General features: G+C 34.9%; 1 protein-coding gene across 4 annotated transcripts; it reads right to left on the bottom strand.

Moving 5' to 3' along the window:
- Positions 1-8,099: 8,099 nt before the first annotated feature.
- LOC120769364 lies at positions 8,100-26,331 on the bottom strand. Of its 4 annotated transcripts, none has more exons than XM_040096337.1 (7): positions 26,248-26,331; positions 16,751-17,570; positions 16,002-16,486; positions 14,678-14,900; positions 14,363-14,490; positions 13,388-13,556; positions 8,100-12,874 (listed from the first exon to the last, which is right to left on the bottom strand). In XM_040096337.1, the coding sequence occupies exons 2-7, from the start codon at positions 17,127-17,129 to the stop codon at positions 12,387-12,389; spliced, it is 1,872 nt and encodes a 623-aa protein (XP_039952271.1). In that variant the 5' UTR covers positions 17,130-17,570; positions 26,248-26,331; the 3' UTR covers positions 8,100-12,386. The 4 variants fall into 4 exon arrangements, with proteins under 4 accessions (XP_039952271.1, XP_039952263.1, XP_039952279.1 ...); XM_040096329.1 differs by lacking the exon at positions 26,248-26,331 and adding an exon at positions 25,838-25,951; XM_040096345.1 differs by lacking the exon at positions 26,248-26,331 and adding an exon at positions 23,862-23,878.
- Between the last annotated feature and the right edge of the window lie 709 nt (positions 26,332-27,040).

Here is a 27,040-nt window from a genome sequence, read left to right as displayed (position 1 = left end):
ATACCTTGGAACTGATATGGAAAATTGTAGAACTCTTTGAAAACTGAAAAGGTTTGAACTGAAATGGCAAATCGTTGGAGCTCAGAGGAATTCGTAGAATCAAGCATTCTGCCCCATTCTATAAGATAGCTACGTTACAATCAGTCAGGTTGCATTACACAGTTTCGGTGCTTGAAGATTGCGAAACATAATAACGACAGATCTAACTTTGAGACGCAAATAATGCGGTGTCATACCAAGCCTCTCCAAAGCACTTAGAAATTCCACTTGATAATTCGCGGCTTCGTCTCATTGTCAAGACGATCGATCGATTTGTATGAGCGCAAGTCTCCCGGAATTTTACTTTAAATCTTCCAGTTTAATTCAACAACATCGGTATTTTTGGCAGCTAAAATTTTGCGTGCACTCAAGAAATCGTAGTTACGATAATTTGGCCAATGTCCGAATATTCTTTATGAGTTCATCTTTCATGAATAAACCACCGGAAGTATCAACCAGAATTGTCACATTTCCAATTCTTAGCGAATACGATGTAAAATGTCTTCGACAATGTAATTTTTGTTCGTATACCATAATTGAAGCGGATTTGAAGGTTGATATGTCGAAATGATCTTCCCGAAAAGTGTGCGAACTTCATTTGCGCCGCATCGTACATATTTTGCTGGCTTGCTTCTAAAAAAATTGTACACACCGTACCATTTACAGTACGCAATGACTCAAATGAAGTTGAAATGCGTACATTATCCAATAGGAACCGAAGGTCGTTTTTCCGGTGGATTGTGTAAATTCATCGAAATGCATTATTTGAGAACACACCTGGATGTCAATCTACTGGTTGGCCTTCCTTTCTGCGAAATTTTGTTGCTGGCAGTGTTTCCATTAGCTGCACTATATTCTTTGAGTTGAAGTACACTATTTGGCCATTCTCCAAATTAAGTGCGAGACGCACAACAGTCGGAAAACGTCCATGAATTGCGAAAGTAAATATCCTACAAAGCGCTTTATTGCAGTTCGACCGTATCGTTCAAGACCAATAACCGCCATGTTGCATCTTTTGGTGACTTACTTGCAAACATGTTTGATCGATTTCACCAAACTATAATATCAAACATTGGCATGAGATTTGAATGTGAATTAGACGAATATAGTACGATCCGTATGTTGTCAATTTCGATATTCACTACTCTAAGTTGTATGGTCGTCTGATGAGCTATGACGATAGAGTGGATATCCGTCATTTCCAGTTTGCGATTCCGAAAGAAAAGCAAGTGGAGTGTTTCGTGCATTTACTGTTAGACATACAAACCGAAGTGGGACTGTATTGGTTTTCATCACTTCGTTTAATACTGGATCTTTCTCTGCATCAGGAATTTCCGCAGAAATGATTTCATCAATTTGATCTGGTGGAACCACTATCCACCATCCAAAGAAGAACATCGTAACTGTTGTTTGAAAAGTCGTGCTGTGACAACGTGACGATCGCTTGCTGATTGACCCCGATCCATAATTCCACACGTACATATGTCATCGCATCCTGGGAGTACTCGTTCATGTGCCTTGGCGTTGATGGCAAAAAGAACACCGACCGATATTAGCGGGACCTCTTCGTGGCTTCGTAACAAATTTCAATCTGTAATTGATCACTTCGTTTGAAACACACATAAAGTTTTCACTGAATAATTTTCAAAAAATTTTTTTTTTAAATAGCCGGAATAAAAGAGCAAGCGACCGAAATTGAACGATTCAAATAATTTACAAATCAAAATATTGAAAAACAAAAGAAAAAAGAATTGAAAAAAGTCAATTTTTGGAAATTTCCAATTTTTCGACTTTTTCTCATGAAAAGTTTTTTTTTATTTCTGAACCTTTCCAGATCCACAGCGAACAACTTCTGAAAATTTCATGAAGATTGGCTTCGCCGTTCTCGAGCCTTAGCGTTACTAACAAACAAACATTCATTTTTACTTACATACATACATATGTATATATGTACATATGTATGTACAAAATAAAACGTTTGTATGGAAAAAAGAAAAGGACTGTTTTTAGGCGTTTTCCGGCAACTTTCGTAATTATACCCTGAACACGGTATATTAAGTTTGTCACGAAGTTTGTAACACCCAGAAGGAATCGTCGGACACCCTATAAAGTATATACATATATAAATGATCAGCATGTCGAGCTGAGTCGATTTAGCGATGTCCGTCTGTCTGTCTGTATATATACGAACTAGTCCCTCAGTTTTTAAGATATCGTTTTGAAATTTTGCAAACGCCATTCTCTCTTTAAGAAGCTCCTCATTTGTCGGAACGGCCGATATCGGACCACTATAACATATAGCTGCCATACAAACTGAACGATCGGAATCAAATGCTTGTATGGAAAACTTTCACATTTGACAAGATATATTCACGAAATTTGGTATATGTTATTTTCAAGAGCAACATTGTAATATCCGAAGAAATTGATCAGATCGGTTAACTATAGCGTATAGCTTCCACACAAACTGAACACATATGTAGTTACTAACAGAAATGCACCTGTGAAGGGTATTTAGCTTCGGTGCAACAACGGAAAACGGGTTTCATTTTTATATACATATGTATATTAGATACATAATATGTACATATGTTCCTCATAGACTCCGAAACAGCAGGACCGATTTCAATGAAATTTTAAAAGGATCTTCAGGATGGTCCAGAATGTGTTCCTGTAAAGTTTGCTTTTTGTTTAATGTTCTTAAATGAATTAGCGATGCGCATACCTACTTAGATTTTTAAATACTCGTACGCTGACGCTTCCTTCTCCTTTGCAGCGCGCAAACAATATTTCAAAATCTACACTTTTGCTTTCCACAAATAGAACGAAGCAGTTGAGCGATCGTAGGCAAAGACCTGACCCCTCCTGTCACATAATAGATTTTATTTAAAAAATTTTAAAGTTAATTAGGGTTTTCACAAGTCTTATAAAGTTATAAGTTATAACGATTCGAAAACATAGCATTGAGAATTGTAAATGTGTAAACTCATTTTTGTATGAAATCTGTTGGAATTTTTTTAAACAAGTGTAAAAGTTTATAATTTTACGATTTTACGATGCTTTACGACGTGTTGTGAGTACTCCATATATAAATAATATATATTTTTATTTTACGTAAATTAACTTGAGGTATCAGCATTTTTCCTTTTATTGAGGTTTTTTTGGCTGGCGGGTCCCAAACCAAGCGCACAACCCTATGTAGGGGATGTTTCGCCTTCTCACTTTAGCTCGCCTTCAAACGGATGTTCTTAGGCTACCCAGAGGATACTTGGTCAAAGACCGGAAGTCGTGAGCTGCTTGAGCCGCATGTAAAAGATTCATTTCTGGCCACTCCCAAGTTAATGGCGATCAGAAAACTTTCCTCACTTGCGTGAACTTCTACACATGACCCCATCATTCATCAAGACACCTGGCTGTCTCCGGATCGAAAAACCACCAACCAGATCGACCATGTTGTGATAGACGGAAGAAATGTCTCCAGTGTTTTAGATGTGCGTGCACTCCGAGGTCCTAACATTGACTCGGACCACTATCTTGTTGCAGCCAAGACTCGCACCCGCCTCTGTGCAGCAAAAAAGGCACGCCAACAAACACAAGGAAGGTTCGACGTGCAATCACAACAGATAGCCGATCGATTTTCTACTCGGCTTGCACTCCTGCTCTCTGAGAGCACTCGTCAACAACTCGGTATAAGGGAACGGTGGGACGGAATTTCAAACTCCTTACGTGCAGCTGCAACCGAAACCATTGGTTTTCGGAAAGTGCAAAAGAACAGCTGGTACGACGAGGAGTGCCGTGTTGCAGCGGAGAGAAAACATGCTGCCTACCTCGCAACGTTACGATCCACACGTGCGAGATGGGATAGATACCGAGAGTTGAAGAGGGAAGCGAGACGCATTTGCAGACAGAAAAAGAAAGGGGCCGAAATGCGTGAGTATGAAGAACTTGATAAGCTGGCCGACAGGGGTAATGCTCGAAAATTCTACGAAAAGATGCGGCGGCTAACTGAAGGTTTCAAGTCCAGAGCATACTCTTGTAGAACCCCCAAAGGTTATCTAGTGAAAAATGCCCAGAGCACACTTAAATTATGGAGGGCAAAATCAATTTATTTTATTCGAAATGGTCTCATTCTGCTTCAATACAGCTTTTTGCACGGTCCAAAAGCATGCCAAACGAGTGTTTTAGCTCGTTGGCCGGTATGGCCGCCAATATGCCGGGGCAAGCCTTTTGAATGGCCTCCACGTCGGCATAACGCTATCCTTTCATGGGTAAATACATTTTTCCGAAAAGGAAGAAGTCGCACGGTGCCATATCAGGAGAATACGGGGAGTGGTTAATGGTTAAAATGTGATTTTTGGTCAAATAATCGTCCTTTGAATGTTGGATTCTGAGCAATTTTTGGTTGTCAGTTTGTGCGGAACAAACCGTACACACACCTTTCGTAAGCCCAAATGTTCGGTCAAAAATGCAATAAATCGATGTTTTGAAGATATTCAATTCCATTTCCATGAATTGGTTTCATCAATTGAAACGTTTCGGTAAAAGTTTTACAAATTTTAAAACAAAATTTAATGTTGGCACACACAAACATACTACTGACACTTAAAACGCAATAACTTCACTTCCAATCTATGAAATGTCATGAAACTCACTGGACAATTGATAAAGATAGCAGATTCTAACGCACCAGTCGACATATAGATGGCGCCACCAGGGGGCGCTAGATTCAAAAAGTCCTATTTACTTTGGAATGTTCCTTGTAGCACCCGTAGTTGAGAGTGTACACAAAAGACTATGGAGAGTCCATTTGGCGCCGTTCGCAGCAACTTGGACTAACGAATAGAATGACTTACAAGCATTTTACGTCGATATCTTAAATTAAAAGCGTACAAAATATAGCTAACTGAAGCCGCTGGACCTTCCCAAGTAACATCGCCTCGCTCTATGGGCTCTTGAAAAGTTTCATGCAGATCCGACGTTCTCGAGCCAAATTTTGTTCAGCAATAACGCCCATTCCTGGGACAATGGGTTTGTAAACAAGCAAAATTACCGCATTTGGGATTAAGAGCAACCTGAAAAGGTTCAGGAGATTTCATCCAGAAAAGAACAACGGTTTGGTGTAGTTTGTGAGCCGGTGGTGGAATCATTTAAAATTCAGACTTTAAAGGGTTTAAGTTGTTTTAATGATAGTGATAGATGTATTCTAATATGTAATATATATACATATATATATATACATATACGTATGTGCGTATATGTTTCTATTTAGCTACCAACATTTACGCGGGCTAAAGTTAAGTTCTTGTAGAAGCTTCTCCAGAGCAAACAGCAACAATGAAAAGGATAACGAAGCAGCAGGAACAAATGCAGAAGGTGGCCTGCATTTTTCGCTTTCAGACCGTGAGCGATCTGAAAGTTTTAAACATTGAAATAAATGCTCCATATATGCATGAATACAGTCAAAAATGTTCGTTTCATTAAAATTCTTATTCACTGTGTTCACAAATGGAAGTAATAAACAATCTAATCAGCAATACCGGAATTTTAAAAACCTTTAAAATAATTATAGGGCAAAAGGGCAAAGGCATTAAATATATTTTTTCACTGTTATGAATTATTAGTATTATCAATTTCATTGCAACTGGTTCGGCTTCTATAAATTGTTTTTTAATAGATTTATCAATTGAAATTGTCTTCGATTTAATTGCAATTTAAATGAACTTATTTTAATTACAACAAACATCATTCATTTCAAACTGACAGCACTTTTCTAACCTTTCTTATTCCTAAACGCTATAAATTCAGTCCGTGGAAGAAGCGAAACTCTAAAAACTCCAGCTACAACAAAAGTAAAATATACTCAGAAAGAAATAAGGTTTTAGAATAAGTTGAGTTCTTCTCAGCAAGAAAAAGTTTAAAATAAAGTAAAAATTGAAATTAAGGGTTTTAATTGTTATTATTTTAAAATTATAATTAGTAATTTCTCGTACATAATCACCCTTAGCATGGAAACTCTTTTTACCGACCCCACCCTGGTAGCGGTCCTATTTGGGGACATTTTAAACAAAAATGGAAATGAAAATCAGATTAGGAGTTGTAGATGTGGTCTCCTGGTAAGCGCTTATTTCCACAGCTTCGAACTAGTGTACCGAGTACCACAGGGTAAGCTCGAAATACATACGAAGATTATTCACACAGCCGGTAATCATTAACACATTACCGTCATAATGTCTAAGAATTGTATTTAAATTTCTTAAATTTCCTAATAGTTTATAGAAATAATCCAATTCTCTTCGTAGCTCAATATTTCTATCATGATCTGAACCTAAAACTATACAATTATTTGTAGTAATTAGTAAAGTTTTGACCAATGTACTTGAACAAAGTTTCAGTTCCATCTTCAACAGCTTTAGCAGTCAATTATATTTTTATTAATAAAGTTTGCCTTTGTCCAACCAGTTTGACTATAGGTGAGGAAAGAGTAGTGTCTGTCTTTCCTGCCGTTTATGTATAAGACAAATGTGTGTAACGATAACATACAAATGTATGTATGTATGATTAAAATCAAAGTTCTCAAAAGCATAAAAGTTTTTGAATGTACCACGTAAACTTAGCTATAGCGAAAAAGATAAATAGAAATGATGATTGAGAAATTAGATAACGCAAGGCTAGAAATGATTAAATACTTGGACAGATTTATGGCCTTAATAGAGTTCTACAAGTTACATTTGCTACACCCATGACACCAAACAGAAGCAATGCCCAGGCTGTTTTCATTAGTTTGCTGTTACTTACTACTTTATATTACTCTCTCTCTCTGCTAAGATAGGATATGCTATTAATGTATTATTATATTCTTAAATTCTTACTCAGTGTGTTTCCAAACTCAAAGTTGTAGCAAGTCAATTATTTTTTTTTTAAACATCTTAAATTTCATCATTTTTTCATTAGTTGATTCCACAATTTTAACCCTCTCATACCCGATTTAAAATCGGAGCAGTTAAAAATATTTAAGGACAGATTTGTGATAGTCGTGATGCAAGTATGAATTCATAATAATTTCAAAGTACAAAATTATTATAAACCACTATTCACCGTTTCCATTTTTTTTATTTTCTATTTATTCTTATACTTTTTTTTCATTCATATTGTTCAATTGTATCTACAATGAAGCGCTTCCTTTAATGTTTTAGAACACTTTTTTGACGACACTGTTTTCGCGAAATGATATTGACAATTTCACAATTCGGAGAATATCTACTGAATGAAAGATACCCCACAGCTTACAACGGCTTACAATAGAAAAAAGTAGCTTACTAAATAAACGAGACTACATAATGCAAAAATCAGCGCGCCAAAAGACTGAAAAAGCGAGGCTTAAAAGCATATACATACATATGTACAATGTTGCCTTCGAGATGCGCGAGATATTTCAGATAAATACAATAAGAACTGAGATCCTCATTACCTCATTTCATTTTGCATATGTATTAAAACCAAAACATATAAGCAGTAACTTGTTTTTTTTTAGATAATAATTAAATAGTTTAGCTTTTATTTAACATTTTTAAATTAGTACATAATAATTATGTATTAATTTCAATTAAATTAATACATAAATTCACACTCATATGCATATTTTAATGTTTTTATTAAATTTGCTGGACATTCAATATAAAATACTGTGCTAAATTTCAATTTCGAAATAAAAAATAAAAGACCAGTTAATACAAGAGGCACAAAAGATATCGGGAAAATACTGTTTCCATATAATATATATCACAAAATATTATATATTAAAGATTCCTATTAATGTTTCTTTTAACTAAGATAGTTTTGCGAAAATATAAATTACGAGAATTGGTACAATTTATTTAATTATACATTTGCAGCTTTTTACTGTATTTTCTTATGAAACTGATGAGTTTTAATCATAGCGTCCATTTGCCTTCCCATTATTTACCATACATGACTACGAGTTTCGGTTTTATCTCACTTTAACTAATGGTAGTTTTTTATTTGTTTCGAGGATTTTATGTGATTTGTTAATATAACTTTAGTTTTTATTAATATCTTTTTTAATTTTAACATTCAACTTTGTTTTTTGTAACTCTTCGTTTTCATTTTATTTTCAGCTCATTCAGTATAGTACTTGTAGATTTATTTATTATGTTACCTATGGTGTATCTTTCTGATGAGCAAATGCTTAAATTTCAAAAAATAAAGGAATAACAGTGATTATTTATGTTATGTGTCTTTGCTTTATTTTTATTTCTTTCTCTTTGTAATGCAGTCCACGCGACAAATTTTAACAAACGACTTCATACATATATATACATATATAGTATGTATATGTATAACAGCATGTGCAGATAAATTAACTTAAGCCTACTCATTTTCTCGGTAGCTACACTCCCAAATGTACCTTGAGAACATTTCCCTTTAATCTAACTTGTTGTATTATACTCGTATTTAACTAATGGCGTGTGAATGACTGGTATTTTAATGACAGTAACATTATTTAATACATATTTATTTACATATACATATGTACCTACATATATTTTTTAAGGTATCTTTTTCCAAATGTCCAAAGAGCTTAAATCAGTGCTTTATTTATCTACTATATGTATGTACTTATACATTGTCTATATGTACATACATATGTACATATGTATATAATAATCCATAGTTAAAATAATATAACGTTATGCACCTTGTCTTCAATGCATGAACGCAATAAACCCCTCTCGGAACTGTTTTTCATGCATTTGTTTTTTTCCACTATCCGTATATAGTGTATCCTGAAAATAACCGAACTTTTTCTCAGGGATATGATCAAAAAATGCTCTTTTCATTTTCCTTCATGTTTATTTTCAGTTTTGGAAAGAGAAAAAAGTCTCATTGTGATAGATCAGGCAAATAAGAATCGTGGTTGATAGAGAAATCCGTTTTTTTTATCAAAAATCGTTCTCTTTTCTTCATTTTATTAATATAGAGGAAAATGCACACAGATCTTTCTTTTACCCAAATCTTCAGATAAAATTATTCAAATAGTTTTGTAAAGTTACTTTACGGGCTGTCTCCGCTAGTTTAGCATGATTGCTATGCCATCCTTGACCGTCATTTAAATCCTCATGACCATTTTGAATTCGTGAGTACTTGAGTACTACTCATATGATCATAACCAAGAACTTTTTCATCAATTCGTATGTGAGGGCGATTAACACAAAATAATGTATTTGCTCTTTGTAAAAATGGAACAATTGTACCTTTCTTCTTTTATTGAAATTACGGTAAATTTAACATTTGTCATCCGATTTATATGAAGTTAGGTGTGTTTGATGGCTGGATGTATTTTTTAATGCTTCAAATTTTCAACGGATATACGTATCGCTGCATGTTTTATGATTTAAATATAAAGTTGGGTTACTTTTGGATACACCTTGTATTTACAGACTTTTTGTGTGTATATATTTCATCATAATGTAATTTATTACACCCAATTAACTTAAATTTTAAGGCTTTTCAATTCATTTTCGAAATTTATGGTAAACACAAACAAACTTAACATGGACTGAACTTATAATGTACACATATGTATTTGCATATAACTGAAAGCTAACTATAAATATGTGCAGATAGTTAAAAACTTAGAGCGAATTTTAATTATAAGATATTTTATGACTTTTTATATAATATATTAATATTACATACTATATTTTAACTACATATGTTTTTTGAGACTCATGGAAACCCCTTACTCAATTTTCATAAAATCATAAATATACTTACTTATTCGAAAATATAATACATACATATGTAATTAATGACAAGCGACAAATGAATAATTCTGAGTGAATTGCATTGAAATCCAAATGAATGTCATCATACAATGAAGCTAGTGAAGTAGTTGCTGAATGTGGGACAGAAAACTTGACACAAATGTCGCAAAATAAATATCTGAATATTTTTGAAACTTAATACAAGGTTCCTTTCACGATTTTCAACCTAACTGCACCTTGGTTTACGTTTGGAAATTCAGTATTATTGCTATCGATCGTCAAAACAGTTGAAGTTAAACATCACTGCATTTATTTAAGAAAAATATCAATAAAAAATTGAATATGAGTATTTTATTTATAATTTAAAATTATTTTAATCAGTTATTTTGTACATGTACATAGAAAGGTGAAAAATCCGTTGAGTTCATGTAGTGAAATCTCGGAACTGGATGAGGCAAGCTTCAATTTGATTTAAACAAAAATAACTTAACATTATTTAGAAGCAATTCATTTGTCCATAAAACTTTGGTTATCCTGCTGTTAGGAAGTCCAAATGGATTTGAGGAATCACGAGCATTTTGGTCAACGTAATATAAATCGAAACTAATTTCCATTTTAATAAAAACAGTTGAAGTTCCTAATAGATAAACTGATCTAATTTCAATTCAATTGAGTGAAGTTTTAAACCGTAAAAGGGGGGAGGGGGGTATACGTCTAACATATTTCATTCAATTTCGTTAAGCGAGATATTTCCTGAAAATTTGAAATTTTTTGTCTAAATTAGTTTGTTGGTTCTAGCTCGATATGTATTATAAATCTTTAACTGCTTAAGTTTTGATAAACTTTTTATAGTTTCTGGCAGTCAGTTATATTTTTTTTCATATTTCATTTTCTTTAAAGCTCTCTTCGTGAGAATTGAGCTTTTGAAAACTGGAAACCAGTAATCTGCAGATAAAAGAAATAATGAAAATACAAGCACTAATCCAGATGGATGTATGATCTCGCCTTGACTTCAATATAGTAATTGCACTGAAACCTCAAACTACTCAGCAAATATGTAATCAAAAATTAAAAGACAATAATTTATTGTGAATCCCAGAAATTTTATAATAACACCGAGATAGTCATATATAATTGTTAAATATAAGTCCATGATTTGTGCGAAATATAATGCAAAAAATAGGGAAGAACCACTAAATATACGAAATCGATATATCACAAATACATAGTTGTTGAATGTTCAAATATTAATAATTTAATACATCTGTAAACAGTCATAAAAACATCAGATTTATATATAACTTAATTATATAACGATTTTCTAATGACAAAAGGATACTCGTGTAATTTTTGTAGTTTGTGGTTTATACTAATTACAAAGTAATAACACACACCTGTTATTCAACTGTCGGGGAAAAGCATCGCATCATATTCTTTATTGGCGCTAACTGCATGGAAAATAGGTGCATTCTATATCTCAAATTTGGAACACATACATAAAATATCTTGATGGTATTTTTTAAATTAACTTGTCGCGCGAAGATTTCTGAAGGATGAAAATAAACCACATTGGATTTAACTATTATATGTATCATATACCAGTAAAATTAAAATTAATGATGAATAATGTCAAATTTATAATTTAAGAAAATAAAAATACTGTACATATTGATAATTGCGTTGCGAGTTAGGTACATTTGGAATGAGAATACGTACTATATTATATGATCTGTTGCCGTATCGAAAAAACTTCGGTAAAGCAACCGGTTTTATTCCGTATAACAATTTAATTTACTGTCTTAGTAAAATATGTTACATCTCATGCACTTCTAAGCTATTATATAACTATTTAACATGCTTAAACAAATAGAGAGCATACATATGTGTAATTTTACCTGTTCCAAAGATTTATGAATTGTATAATAGAAAAACTAAGCATCTACCGATTATAAAATCGGACAAATGAATTTATTAATTGTTAATAATATGTAAAAATTAAAAAAAAAAACATATTAAAACAAATTAATATGTAATATTTACCCAAATATATATTTGGTGTACCAAGCAAATTGGAGTTCTCTCTTAAGGATAGTTATATATGCTTATTTAGCATACAATTGTCGTTATTTTTTAGTTAATAATTTTCTCTAACTTTATTAGTTCATAGGTTTTAGCAATTTAGAATTTTATTCTTTCATAATCTATCTTGAAACAATATCTTTTCGCTTTTTTTTTGTTTTTTTTCTCTTTTTGGTTCATTATTATTTAGTGTATTATATTATTTTTATTTACAATATATCTTATAAGTAACTTTACAAATACCCAAATTTACCTAATACTTTTATTCGATTACAAAAAAGTTCGGTTTCCCTTTTAGTTGGAAACCCAAGGGAATAAAATACCCAAAATATACAATACACATAATACAAAAAAATGCGATGGATATTATTATCATTATAAAACTCACTTTAGTCAAGTTTAGTTCGGATTGTTTGAGCTTACTTTGCCCGCTTTCTCGGTAACATGGCTAGGACCAGTAAAAGGCATTAAATCGAAACGCACTCACCTGATATCTGGTTCAAATATAGGTCTGTTAAACAGTTTACAAGTATGTACATCGTTAAAGTGTTTCATCGACTTAAAAATAGTAGTATTATAAAATAAATTTCGTAAGTTGCCCTCTCCGTTATGACTATTGTTATTTGATTTCGACTTTTGGAGGAGTAAATTTTGTTTAAGTTGTATATCATTGAAGTAGCAGCCGCAGGTATTAATCATTCCAAACTTTCTTCGTTTAACTTGCTTTCCAAGCATATCGGTTGCCAGCAACACGAGTATGTTTAAAACCCACGCAACAAGATGCTTCAAATTCCTGCTATCTTGATCCCAACTGCTGCCAATGTTTGCATATACCACTTTACATATGCTAAGGTGCATAAGTACATTGACAGGTACACTAGGAGATATCGACTTTGGGACATTCGAAGATATACTGGGCCCGCGCGCTGCATTGCTGCTGGGAACTCCCCTGGAAACGGAATGAGAAACACCTATTTAATTTACAACTTTTTTCTGTCCTTTAACACCATTACAGAATTTAAGTAATTACAAGCAAATAAATATATACATACATATATGATAAGCTCTCAAAATGAGGTAACAATACTATTATCTATAAATAAATAATCGAATCGCTGTAATAGTCATTCAAAATATTGAAGGAATTAGAACACTACACTCCTGTATAATGTGCTGTTATACAATTTGCAAACTAATACTTATATGTAAGTAGTATGTTCAACGCATACGCAACGATGTCCTAAAGTATAAAGCCACATTCCACTAAACAACACTTGCTAAAATAAATAACTTTTGGAGTGCTTGGTAACTTACAACCATCATGTATGCTCATAGAAAAGGGTAAAATTTTATGTAATATTTTATGACTTATTGTGAATATATGCATGGTTCGCTCTTACAAGTATATTTGTGATTTCTTAATTTTCAATTAATTACTATTACGTAGTAAGTTGCAATTTATGCACATCAATATTTATACTTACCATTCAGTACATGAACCGTTACACTTTTAGGTTTTGCATTTGATGGGTTGCACTGATAGTGTCCGGAATCTGAAGGCCGAGCAGATTTTATAAGCAGAAAAGAAGTAGTAGTTTCCCCTTTATTTGTTACTACCGAGACACCACCACGAGGAGAGTCGTAGTTGATAATCTAGAATCAATAATTGTAATATGTATATTAAATTACATAATATATTTCAGTATTTAAAATTGCAATTAAAGACCGGGTATTCAAGTTTTTCAGCAATCCTCTTGTGGATTGCATAAAAAAAGGGAACGGAGCGAAGTGTCACAACCAGTGTTTTTTATTTTTCTGTAAATAAAACTTTTGAAATACTCAAGGAGGAAGACGCACAAATCCTGTTTCAAAAATAATGGTGTGAACATCTAATATTTTACTATTAACTAATATAGCCAAAGCAATTATTGATACAACTTCATTGAATTGCATAATCAACCTGATGCACAGATACTGGTTTAGTAGTGAAAGGGTAAGATTATGCTTATCGAATTATTAATATGTACTTATATATACTTAGCTTACACTTAGTGAGAAAAATATCTGAACTGTACGATACTCCGATGGGTTAATGGGAGTTCAGAAAATTTACTATTTCGCCTTTTCTGCGAACACGTTCTCTTTACTAACTTAGCCCAACTACAGAAAACCTGAATTAGATGAAAGAAATTATAAGTTTGGCTAAATAGGTATAATATATATATATATACAAGGTCCCAGCTATATACATATCTATGTACATATAAGTACATATATTGGTGATTGAAATATTTGAAATTTTACTCCACTTATGTACATACATATATACGAATGGAAGAGGGAGAAACATACATGAGGAAAATCAGCTTATCTATTCATTCAAAAATTTATACAATCTTAAGGTTAACAAAAATATTCTTCTCATGCATTTTATACGCATATAGTATACAATTACTTACAGCGTTATTATGATTCCAAAATATGTACGCAGGAGGTTCGGGAGAATTTAATATTACACAAGTTAAATTTATTGTTGAACCGCTCTCTATATAAAGATCCGGCGCGCCAATGATTTCCGTAGAAGGTTCTAAAATGATAATTTGTAAGAGCATTTCTTATAAAAAGTGAAACGTAATATAAAATTTGTACTTAGCTTATAGATCATATATCGATTTTAAAATGTTTCCGTACTTACAATACTTTTACAAATATTTTTATGCATGGCGATATGTACGATTATATTATATTTACATCTGTATTAGTCTTTTACTCACCGACAACATTCAAGTGAATATAATGGCTCATATGTGGCGTGGTTGAAACTTGGCACTCATATATACCAGAATCTCGATGTTGAGGATACTTAATTTGCAAAATCCAGTCCTCGGTTTGTGGCTGATGTATAGCACGAAAACGCTGATCAGATGTATATGTATACCGTCCAACAGTTAACAAGTGGATGTCTCGATGCCGCACCCAAGAAACTTGCAAGAGCATCTGGAATAACATTTTTGTTTGAAGTCGCAGTAACGTTAACTAAAAAAATTATCACCTAATTACTTATCAAATTAATTTTTTATTTTTTAATTTATAACTGGAATGCATTTTGGTTAAAATTTTGGCAATCGGTTTAATCGATAACCATACAATTCGCAAAAAGAATTAAATAATGGGAGTGGAAGAGTTCGCCCAAAAGGCTCAGCAGAGGTGTAAAACGCAATTATTTGAGTATGCACGTGTATGATTTATCTATTTTTACACTTTTTATTTAATCTTGAAAAAACCATTTATTGTCGGAAATGTTTTTAGTTTTTCTGCAGCACTTTATCTTTTTTTACTTTCTTGTTATACTCTCGCAACATGTTGCTACAAAGTATAATAGTTCTATTCACCTTATGGTTATTTGTATCACTTAAAATTAGATATAGAGTTATACGTATTTTCCTGGTAATAATGTGTCCGGGTGCTAAAAAGGTTTAAAATCGGGTCAATGCTTTCCATAGCCCCCATATACTTAATAAAAATATTTCAAAGTTCAAGTAGATTTCATACCATTTAGCACTTAACGTCGTCAATATGTAAATTATCTTAAGGAAACTCTTACATCATCTGTTCTGGTAATAAAAATATAAATTTCTGCAATGGATATGCTGTTCTATAAACAAAAAACTTACATAACTACAGTTGAACTTGCTAAAATCGAATCACCGTAATCCATAAAAAAAACTTTTAGTAAGTGGGACTTCGAGTTATAGAAACTTGCCTGAACACATACAAATAGTATTTTTTGCTTGTTTGTTTCGGTGAAAAGAGATTGTAATCTGTATAGTGCTTTGTGGTGGTCGTCAGTGGTATTAATATTCGTATTTAAATATGAATTTAAAATCGATTCAAGAGTTCGAGTTATGGAGAACTTCGAGTTAAGGAAGATCGAGTTATGGAAGTTCAACTGTTTTTACGGTAAACAAGTGTAAATTATTCAAAAGTTGTCTCGATAATTCATCATCATGAACTTTCATTTTCCATTTCTGGTAAAGAGTAGGCGTTAGACTGAATAAATATTTTGATGCAGGCATTGATCACAACAATGAAACTCACCGTTTTATTTCCTAGATTTTTCACACGACAATTTAAATATGCCGTTTTTCCGAGAAGTGCTGTTATATTTTTCGATGCAGCTTTGTCAAAGTATGGACCATTACGATTATCTTCTGTTACTTCAATCACATTACGATTGACGATGGATGTCCCCGAATAATGTGCGGTACTGTTCTTCTGCACACCTCCATAATATACCGAATTGCTCACTGTACTAAATACTCCCACAGTTACGAAAGCGGTACTTGAAGTGACGATCGGTGACAGTGTGACATAATTGGCCTTATTACGTATATCATCAGCCGCTGCTAATGAAACATTGATATCAGGGTTTCCGTTGCTTGCATTGTTTCTAGACCTAATGGTGTTGGCATCGCTAATGCTATCAAAGTTACCATTGATATCAACCCCGCTTACCGTAGGTATATTACTACTCAGGTTGTTGGAATTTTTTTGTTTAACTGAGTCCCGTTGCGATGCTAGAACTACAGATTAATTTATTATAAAATAATATAATATATGTTTCGAAATTTTTTCTTTAAAATGTATATTAATGTCTGCCCAAATATTAACTTAGGTTTTCCGTTTGGGACTTCTTTTTTTAAATCAAAAATTTTGTTAAAAATAACATAACTACCAAAAATATAATCCCAAATTTAAAGATCTTTCTCAAATAAATACTTGTATATTTTAAATATTAAATTAAAATCAGAACATCATTACATTTGAAAACGGATATTGTGACTCACCAGTGCTTTCCGATATCAAAACAGTCATTATAACAGCAAACAATAACATTATCGTATGTATTGAATCTGTCATTATGCTGTAATTAACGCCCAATCTCCAGAAAGTCAGTCTATGTTTCGGCGTTAGCTCCTTCGCTTTACCAAGAGTGCTAACAGTCATATTTCCCGGTTTCCTGGTAACACAATTCCACTTTTGTAGCCTCCGGCAATATTTGTAAATAGTACATGTCCCCAATCTTTCATTTAAGGTCAACTGCATTCGATTTTGTCTGCTAAACCCTTTATCATTTAACAATTTACCGAATACTCGCCGTTGAAATTGTTGAATATGTTGAGACCGATGTACCTTTGGGACAGTTGGAGAATTTGTAGAGCTCATGGTTTGTTTATATGTATATGGTATGTTCTCCAGGGAGTTAGGTTTGAATACAGATATATGTATTTACGTTTTAAGCTTATTTAATCGTAGTGAGTACTTTAGGGGGGGAGTGACCAGTGTGGCTCTTTTGAGTCGAATTGCTGTTAAAACAGCTTCTTAACATTATAAAGTGCATATCTATTTTGAGTGGAACAAGTAAGCATACGAAAGTAAAATCTTTTGATTTTCTGGATCTCTTAAAATGTCCGTTTGTTAGGGTCTATTGCAAAGTGGAAATTCGCAACCCCTTTCTATTTGACCTCTAAATGTGTTTGCTTTGCTCACAGTAAAGTAGGATTATTGGCCATGAAATAATCTGCAAGGGCTTGTGATATTTGGTATTCTACCATCTTGTATCATTATTATTTGTAGTAAAAGCTTGATTGTCATTTATATCTGAAACTGAGGTAAAAAAAAATTGTGTATGATTTAGAATAATAATTAAATCACGTTATTTCATATATATATTTTTCAATAAAATTTATTTATTCCCATAGGGCTATTTTAATAAATTTGCTATGAATTTGATTATAATCTTGAACTGGAAGTACCATTACTCCATAATTATAAAGGCCCATGCACATACAACCACCATACAATCCTCGCTTTGCGTGACAGTTCATACTGAAACAATGAAGCGGAGAAAACAAAGAGTATGCCGCAATGAACGTTTTGCTTTCAGTGTTTCTCTGTAATAAAAATGGCGACTAGTGCTTGTCAAAGTGTAAAAAGGTGAGAGCTGCCAAAAAAAATGCTTGGCTTCGCGTCAAATGTCAACACGCAAAGCGATCCAAAAGTTCAGTGTGAATTGGCCATAAAGCGCAGATGATAAACTACAATGAAAGAAGAAAATATTCAACAAAATATCCACCCTAACGATTTGACTGGAGAAGTAGTTTTTGTTTCTCTTTAGTTGCCTACCGGCACGTTACTGTGAATGGGAATCGCTACCGCTCAATAATAACCAAGTATTGTTGGCCCGAGTTGGATGATATGGACTTGGACAATATGTGGTTCCAATAGGACGGCGCCACAAGCCACATAGCGAATATCACAATCAATTTATTGAAAACCAAATTTAGTGAACGGCAATGCAAAAAAAATCGAGTTCCATACATAATTGTGTCAAATGTAGGTTCACAGTAATAAATAATTTCATTGATATCGCAAACCGTTTTTTTTTTATTTAAAAAGAAGGTGCATACATATATTGAAAATATGTACCATAAGAAGGCAATCTTATTACTGATTGCTTTTGAAAAATAGTCCTAACTCACCTTGAAAAATGTTTAAGAGTAAACTTGTTCAACTCCATGGGATTTGCTACACGTTCCATATACATACATATGTATGTATGTACATATCGCAACTAACTACAAAAGGGTCTTAACTCATAAAATGACAAATATTCGGGAGGAGCAGTTCTTGTAAAAAATATTAATTCGTTGTCCACAATGCAGAATACTTTCTTTAAAGATTTTCTACTTTAACACAGAAATTAAGAAACATTTTTGGGTTAGAACATCGAATAACAGGGTGATAATCGTAATTATTTCATTAGAAGTCTTATAGTGTTTCAAATAATCCACAAGAGACACAACTTCGCAGAGTACAGCAGAAAATTTACGATTTATTTTAGCAATAGCTACACAAGCAGAAATAGTACTATTTAGCCAATACTGCACAAGCGTGGCCAACGGCGCGATTAGCACAAAAATAGATCTAACGGTGATTTTCCAGCTAAGTAACAATGAAATTTTCACAATGGTTGCTAGTATATTTTGCTCCTATTATTTTTTTAAATTTTTTTCTTTAAAACCTTAGAATCTTTTTAAATTTTGTTTCGGCATTAGAAACTAAACAAATATTAAAGCATAACTACGATTTTTTTGTTCCGATACTTTCTTTGAGTAGTTTCTTTTGGCATTTAAAACTAAACAAATAATACAGAAAACTGTAACGTAAATATTTGTTTCAAAAACTCGATTTATTTCGAATAAATACTAACGTGATAATTATTGAACGTGTAATATTCACTCGCGATCTATCAATCATGAATATAGATTTCGATTCAAATATCACAATATTCAACATGTGACAGGGCGCCTATGAGAATTTTCCATTATCAAAGATTTAAATATAATTAAATTCATGATACACATATACATAAGCATTTAGTAATAATATATGCAGTGTCTTCATCTGCTTTGTCATGAGAAAAGAAGCCATAAAACTAATATGAATAACCGTTTTTTCCTTTTATTAGTTTTTGGAAAACTCAAATCGCCAACGTTCACAGTTGTCCAAGTGAGATACATCGATTAGGATCAACCCCATGCATGACCTAACTTAACATACAAATCTATTCAAATCTACTAAACATACTTGTAGTTAGGGGTTTCATATAGTCTCATACAGTTATAAGTTATAACGAACCAAAACATAGCGTTGAGAATTGAAATTGCGTGTACTCAATTTTGTATGTAGGTGAAGCGTAAAAGGATAAGAGTTGTCCATCATTTTCTTGAATGAACGTACTCATACAGAAGCGTACGTTGAACATTTCTGTCAAAACAAATGACTGACGCAAAGCGTAGCAAAACTTGTATGTGAGATCCGCCGATAAATTTTCAAATTAAGAAAAACCACGCCCACCATACCTTAGCTCCATAAATTAACGATAAATCAATATATATCAATACATATCAATACATATGTACATATGTCATAATTGGACACCCACCGTCACAATGTGTTTGACCGGCTAAGAGAGCTGTCCATATATGGGGGCGAGATGAATATTTAAAATGAATTCTAGAATCAGAAGCTGCAAATCATAATAATGTAATAAATGCGAGGCAATATTCGCCAGGAGGGAATAAGTGACAATTATCCCATTAGTTTCCGTTGAGCAACCGCGAACCAGCGCAAGTCAATTTGTTTGCTGTGATCTTTTACTGGAGGATGGAGTCATGTGTAGAGGAGGATGGAGTCATGTGTAGAAGTTCACGCAAGTGAGGAAAGTTCTCTGACCGCCATTCACTTGGGAATGGCCAGAAACGATTCTTTTACACATGGCTCAAGCAGCTCACTACTTCCGGTCTTTGACCAAGTATCCTCTGGGTAGCCTAAGAACATCCGTTCGAAGGCGAGCTAAAGTGAGAAGGCGAAACATTCCCTACAAGGGTTGTGCGCTGGGTTTGGGACCCGCCACGTAAAAAAAACACCCCCAGTGAAGAGCTATAACCAGCCTCGGATGAGAGACCCCCCTTTTGATGACGACCATGGCAAACGAAATAAGGACTACGAATTGAGCGCATGCACCTGGAATGTCCGGTCCCTTAATTGGGAAGGTGCCGCTGCCCAGCTGGTTGATGTCCTCCTAAAAACAAAGGCTGACATCACCGCCGTCCAAGAAATGCGATGGACGGGACAAGGACAGAGACGAGTAGGTCCTTGTGACATTTACTACAGTGGCCATATAAAGGAGCGCAAGTTTGGTGTAGGATTCGTGGTGGGAGAGAGACTCCGTCGCCGAGTACTATCATTCACTGCGGTGAATGAACGTCTAGCCACAATCCGCATCAAAGCGAGGTTCTTCAACATATCGCTGATCTGCGCCCACGCCCCGACGGAAGAGAAGGACGATGTGACCAAAGATGCCTTTTATGAGTGCTTGGAGCGCACTTATGAAGGCTGCCCCCGCCACGATGTCAAAATCGTGCTTGGCGACTTTAACGCCAGGGTGGGTAAAGAAGGTGTCTTTGGCACTACGGTCGGTAAATTCGGCCTCCACGACGAAACATCCCCTAATGGGTTGAGGCTGATTGACTTCGCCGGGGCCCGAAATATGGTTATCTGTAGTACTAGATTCCAGCATAAGAAGATTCATCAAGCTACCTGGCTGTCTCCGGATCGAAAAACTACCAACCAGATCGATCATGTTGTGATAGACGGAAGACACGTCTCCAGTGTTTTAGATGTGCGTGCGCTCCGAGGTCCTAACATCGACTCGGACCACTATCTTGTTGCAGCTAAGATTCGCACCCGCCTCTGTGCAGCAAAAAACGCGCGCCACCAAACACAAGGAAGGTTCGACGTCGAGAAGCTGCAATCACAACAGATAGCCGAACGATTTTCTACTCGGCTTGCACTCCTGCTCTCTGAGAGCACTCGTCAACAACTCGGTATAAGGGAACGGTGGGACGGAATTTCAAACTCTTTACGTGCAGCTGCAACCGAAACCATTGGTTTTCGGAAAGTGCAAAAGAACAGCTGGTACGACGAGGAGTGCCGTGTCGCAGCGGAGAGAAAACAGGCTGCCTACCTCGCAACGTTACGATCGACCACTACACGTGCGGGATGGGATAGATACCGAGAGTTGAAGAGGGAAGCGACACGCATTTGTAGACAGAAGAAGAAAGAGGCTGAAATGCGTGAGTACGAAGAGCTTGATAAGCTGGCCGACAGGGGTAATGCTCGAAAATTCTACGAAAAATGCGGCGACTTACGGAAGGTTTCAAGACCGGAGCATACTCTTGTAGAACCCCCAAAGGTGATCTAGTCACTGATGCCCAGAGCATACTTAAATTATGGAGGAACACTTCTCCAGCCTGCTGAATGGCAGTGAACGCACAACACCAGGAGAACCCGATTCTCAATCGATGACGATGGGAGCAGACGTTCCATTACCCGACCATGAAGAAGTTCGGAATAGCAATTGCCCGCCTGAAGAACAACAAAGCGGCAGGGGCCGACGGATTGCCGGCCGAGCTATTCAAACACGGCGGCGAAGAACTGATAAAGTGCATGCATCAGCTTCTTTGTAAAATATGGTCGGACGAAAGCATGCCCAACGATTGGAATTTAAGTGTGCTATGCCCAATCCATAAAAAAGGAGACCCCACAATCTGCGCCAACTACCGTGGGATTAGCCTCCTCAACATCGCATATAAGGTTCTATCGAGCGTATTGTGTGAAAGATTAAAGCCCACCGTCAACAAACTGATTGGACCTTATCAGTGTGGCTTTAGACCTGGCAAATCAACAACCGACCAGATATTCACCATGCGCCAAATTTTGGAAAAGACCCGTGAAAGGAGAATCGACACACACCACTTCATCGTCGATTTCAAACCTGCTTTCGACAGCACCAAAGGAGCTGCCTTTATGCCGCGATGTCTGAATTTGATATCCCCGCAAAACGAATACGGCTGTGTAAACTGACGTTGAGTAACACCAAAAGCTCCGTCAGGATCGGGAAGGACCTGTCCGAGCCGTTCGATACCAAACGAGGTTTCAGACAAGGCGATTCCCTATCGTGCGACTTTTTCAACCTGCTTTAGGAGAAAAGAGTTCGAGCCGCAGAACTAAATAGAGAAGGTACCATCTTCTATAAGAGTGTACAGCTACTGGCGTATGCCGATGAAATTGATATCACCCCGCGCCGTTAGTTCTGCTTTCTCCAGGCTGGACAAGGAAGCACAGAAAATGGGTCTGGCAGTGAACTAGGGCAAAACGAAATATCTCCTGTCATCAAACAAACAGTCGTCGCATTCGCGACTTGGCACTCACGTCACTGTTGACAGTCATAACTTTGAAGTCGTAGATAATTTCGTCTATCTTGGAACCAGCGTAAACACCACCAACAATGTCAGCCTAGAAATCCAACGCAGGATAACTCTTGCCAACAGGTGCTACTTTGGACTGAGTAGGCAATTGAGAAGCAAAGTCCTCTCTCGACAAACAAAAACCAAACTCTATAAGTCACTCATAATTCCCGTCCTGCTGTATGGTGCAGAGTCTTGGACGATGTCAACAACGGACGAGTCGACGTTGCGAGTTTTCGAGAGAAAAGTTCTGCGAAAGATTTATGGTCCTTTGCGCGTTAGCCACGGCGAATACCGCATTCGATGGAACGATGAGCTGTACGAGATATACGACGACATCGACATAGTTCAGCGAATTAAAATACAGCGGCTACGCTGGCTAGGTCATGTTGCCCGGATGGACGAAAACACTCCAGCTCTGAAAGTATTCGACGTCCCCCGGCGGGTAGCAGAGGAAGAGGAAGACCTCCACTCCGTTGGAAGGACCAAGTGGAGAAGGACCTGGCTTCCCTTGGAATATCCAATTGGCGCCACGTAGCGAAAAGAAGAAACGACTGGCGCGCTGTTGTTAACTCGGCTATAATCGCTTAAGCGGTTTCTAAGCCAATTAAGAAGAAGAAGATCTTTTACTGTCTCAAGACAATAAAAACTTACAAGAATTTAAAAAAAACAGAAACTATAAATTGTACACAACTTTCTAGAGAAATTTATGAAATCTTGTCCGTTTACCAGAGATAATTTATACGAATATTACCGGTGTCCGATCATTGGAACGTACTCATGTCCGGCTATAGAAATTGATTTTGCATGAAAATAATACTGAAAACGTTGTGTTCATTGAAATTTGAGAGCTGTCCGACTATGAAGATTGTCCATAAAGGGGAATTTCACTGCATATGTACATACTACATATAAAGCGCAGGGATTTAAGTAAAAACAAGAAAAAACGTTAACTTCGGCTGCACCGAAGCTAATATACTCTTCACAGGTGCATTTCTTTTAGTAACTATGTGTTCAGTTTGTATGGAAGCTATATGCTTTAGTACTCCGATGTGAACAATTTCTTCGGAGATTATATTATTACCTTAAGCAGTAATCCATGGCAAATTTTGTGAAGATACCACGTCAAATGCGAAAGTTTTCCATATAAGCTATTTATTCCGATCGTTCGGTGTGTATGGCAGCTATATGCTATAGTGAGCCGATCTGAACAATTTCTTCCGATATTACGTTATTTCTATGAACAAGAACTCATACTTTCGTGAAGATATATCGTCAAATGAAGAAGTTTTCCATACAAGAACTTGATTCCGATCGTTCAGTTTGTATGGCAGCTATATGTTACAGTGGTCCGATATCGGCAGTTCCGACAAATGAGCAGCTTCTTGAAGAGAAAATGACGTTAGCAAAATTTCAAAACGATATCTTAAAAACTTAGGCACTAGTTCGTATATATACAGACAGACGGACAGACAGACAGCTCAATATATTGATCATTTATATATGTATATACTTTATAGGGTCTCCGACGCTTCCTTCGGGGTGTTAAAAACATATCTTAAAAACTGAGGGACTAGTTCGTATAAATACAGACAGACAAACGGACATGGCTAAATCGACTCAGCTCAACATATTGATCATTTATAGTATATATTTACTTCATAGGGTCTCCGACGCTTCCTTCTGGGTGTTACAAACTTCGTGACAAACTTAATATACCCTGTTCAGGGTATAAAAATTAAACCTGGCTAAGCTTCCTAGCTATAAATATACATACATATGTTTGTGTGCACGTACGTATAGTTTAGGAGCGCTGTGCACATATACATATACATATGTATGACGTACCTTAAAAAAGTTTTTATAAATAGAGACTTATAAGTTTTGGAGTTTGGTTCAAATTAAAACTTAAGTATCCATGTAGTTTAGTTTCGAAATTTAGTTTTTATTGATTACGATTCACTATATCATATTACATACATATGTATGTAAAAAGTTTTAAACTTATCTAATGAAACCAAAATGGTTATAATTCAATAAAAAAAACGAATCTTCAATTGCACGGTTTTTGTTTGTTCATTTTTTATTTCCCCAGTAAACATGTGAAAAATTATGTGAAGTTAGGTTTTTTTTACATTTTAGGTGACGTTATACATTTACATAGTACTACATATCCATAAGTTACTAATGGATTAAAGAGATCACAATAAACACATTTTTTACCTTAATATGTGTACTAAGTTATAAATTAATGACTAACATAAATTATATTTTTTTTTCATTCACTTCAAAATTTCAACAAATATGCGTAGATTTTGCATTTAATACACTTAAAAAATTATGGCGCAACTAATTTCTCTGTTTTACTTTTTATCCTCTTTCAGGTAGAATGAAAACCATTTTAGACACCATTATATGAATTTGAATTTAATTCAACAAAAATCTTTCACCCACGGTAATTGTTAAATATTTCTGATGCGTATTTTTATTTTGGTATCCTAAGTTTTTTTTTTATTTTATGTATGTACGAATAAGTAAAATTTTCTTCTGTACTCGCTGAATCACCGAGGACGGAGAGACAGAAATACGAAAACGAATGAACCGTCCTTGACTCATGTAAATATCTCGGCACTTAGCACAACCACTTCACAATTTTATTCTCCTTCGCATGTGGAGGAGAGGACTGGATACGGGGTGTGGCGGAAGCTTTAACTAGTACCAACTGAAAATGGAGGCATAAAGCACAATTTCACATATGCATGCTGAATTATTTATTAACTTTCTTACTTATACAGTTTTTGGATTAGTCGCACTTATTTATTTTCTTACAAATATTCAAAATATTTAGCTGTACATCCAACCTTTCAAAAGTAATTCATTATTATTCGAAACCGATCACAGAATCTTTCCCCTTATTTTCAAATATATGTATGTATAAGCGCATTTAGCGTTTGTAATGCACAGATATATTTTAGTGGAGATACTTATAGTACGGATGGTAATTTTCATTTAATGAAAAATAGAGTGAATAAAGCAAACACCACAGTCACAAACACTTACACTAAACATTATGGCAGTAATTATAATATTACTCCACAAATATTAATTCCGAAACCGCCGTTTTGGTCGTTTTCGTCGGTTGAACGTCTTTACAACTCGATTGCACAGAGAGCACTGCCGAAAGGGATGAAAAAAGTGCCGACTTTGGGGCTCACAGAAGCGAATTTGCCAAAGCCGATGCATCGAACAGTTTCGTGTTGTAGAAAATTGAGAACTGAGAGAGCTTAACCCCCCTAAATATGTACATTCCAGTTAAAACTAAGAAATTCCAACAGAGATTACGTGGTTCTTGTAATCCTTGAGAGATTTCCTTAGTAGAACTGCAAATATATGCTGCAATGAGAGCTTACAAAAGCTTTCACACTTCGTAATAGTCGCAGATACCTATTCACCTATTCGCTATCACTTACGTTTGCACTTAATACTTCTGACGTATTTTTCACTGAATGATACTAGTTTTACATTTAAGAAACATCAGCCCACTTTCTCTGTACCATGGTACTTAGAATAACGTCATATAGGATGTGCAGTTGTTGTATACACAAAGCTTTTATGAAGTAAACTAAAATTTTTTTGAAATATTACAAATAAATTCGACATTTGCTACATGTAAATGTGCTATATGTATTATATTAATACAGTTGGTATGTGCGAAACTTAGGGTATAAACGGTGGCCGACAAAACTTTAAACACGACTCACAAAAAACTAATTATTCAGGTTGCTACAACTTTCTTTTAATTTTGGAAAGACCGAAATATAATGAAAAATAATAAACTGCTGGAAGCTTTATTAAGGGTTGTCGCGCTAAATACCTCATCTGTCCTCACGCTCTAAAAGCTCTCAGGTGTGCTCAATAATATTCAAATTCTGACTTTGCAGTGGAGTGTTTAATTCCGCGGTGCATTTTAGAGCAGTAACTATTACAATATGAGCCGTGCGTTTGGGGTCATTGTCCTATTGTAATATGCAGCTTTCACCAATTGTGACTTTACGAACACTATCTTTAAATTATTTTCAAAGGTATTCCAAAAATCGGGTTCCCATAAATCAAAGCTCTTGCATTTATACTTATAAGAAAATTTTAATATTTTTTCATTATACACATATAACGGGTGAACCAAGTGGAAGTACTTTTTTCTGTCTCTGTCTTTTCTGACAGATCACGCGTGAGTTGTGCCAAACTATCATGCTATTTTTTGTT

Source organism: Bactrocera tryoni, chromosome 1 (assembly GCF_016617805.1).
Source record: "Bactrocera tryoni isolate S06 chromosome 1, CSIRO_BtryS06_freeze2, whole genome shotgun sequence".
In the NCBI taxonomy this organism is placed as follows: Eukaryota; Metazoa; Arthropoda; class Insecta; order Diptera; family Tephritidae; genus Bactrocera; species Bactrocera tryoni.
Note: the sequence above shows the minus strand (reverse complement) of the source record. Positions and strands in the feature narration are given on the sequence as shown.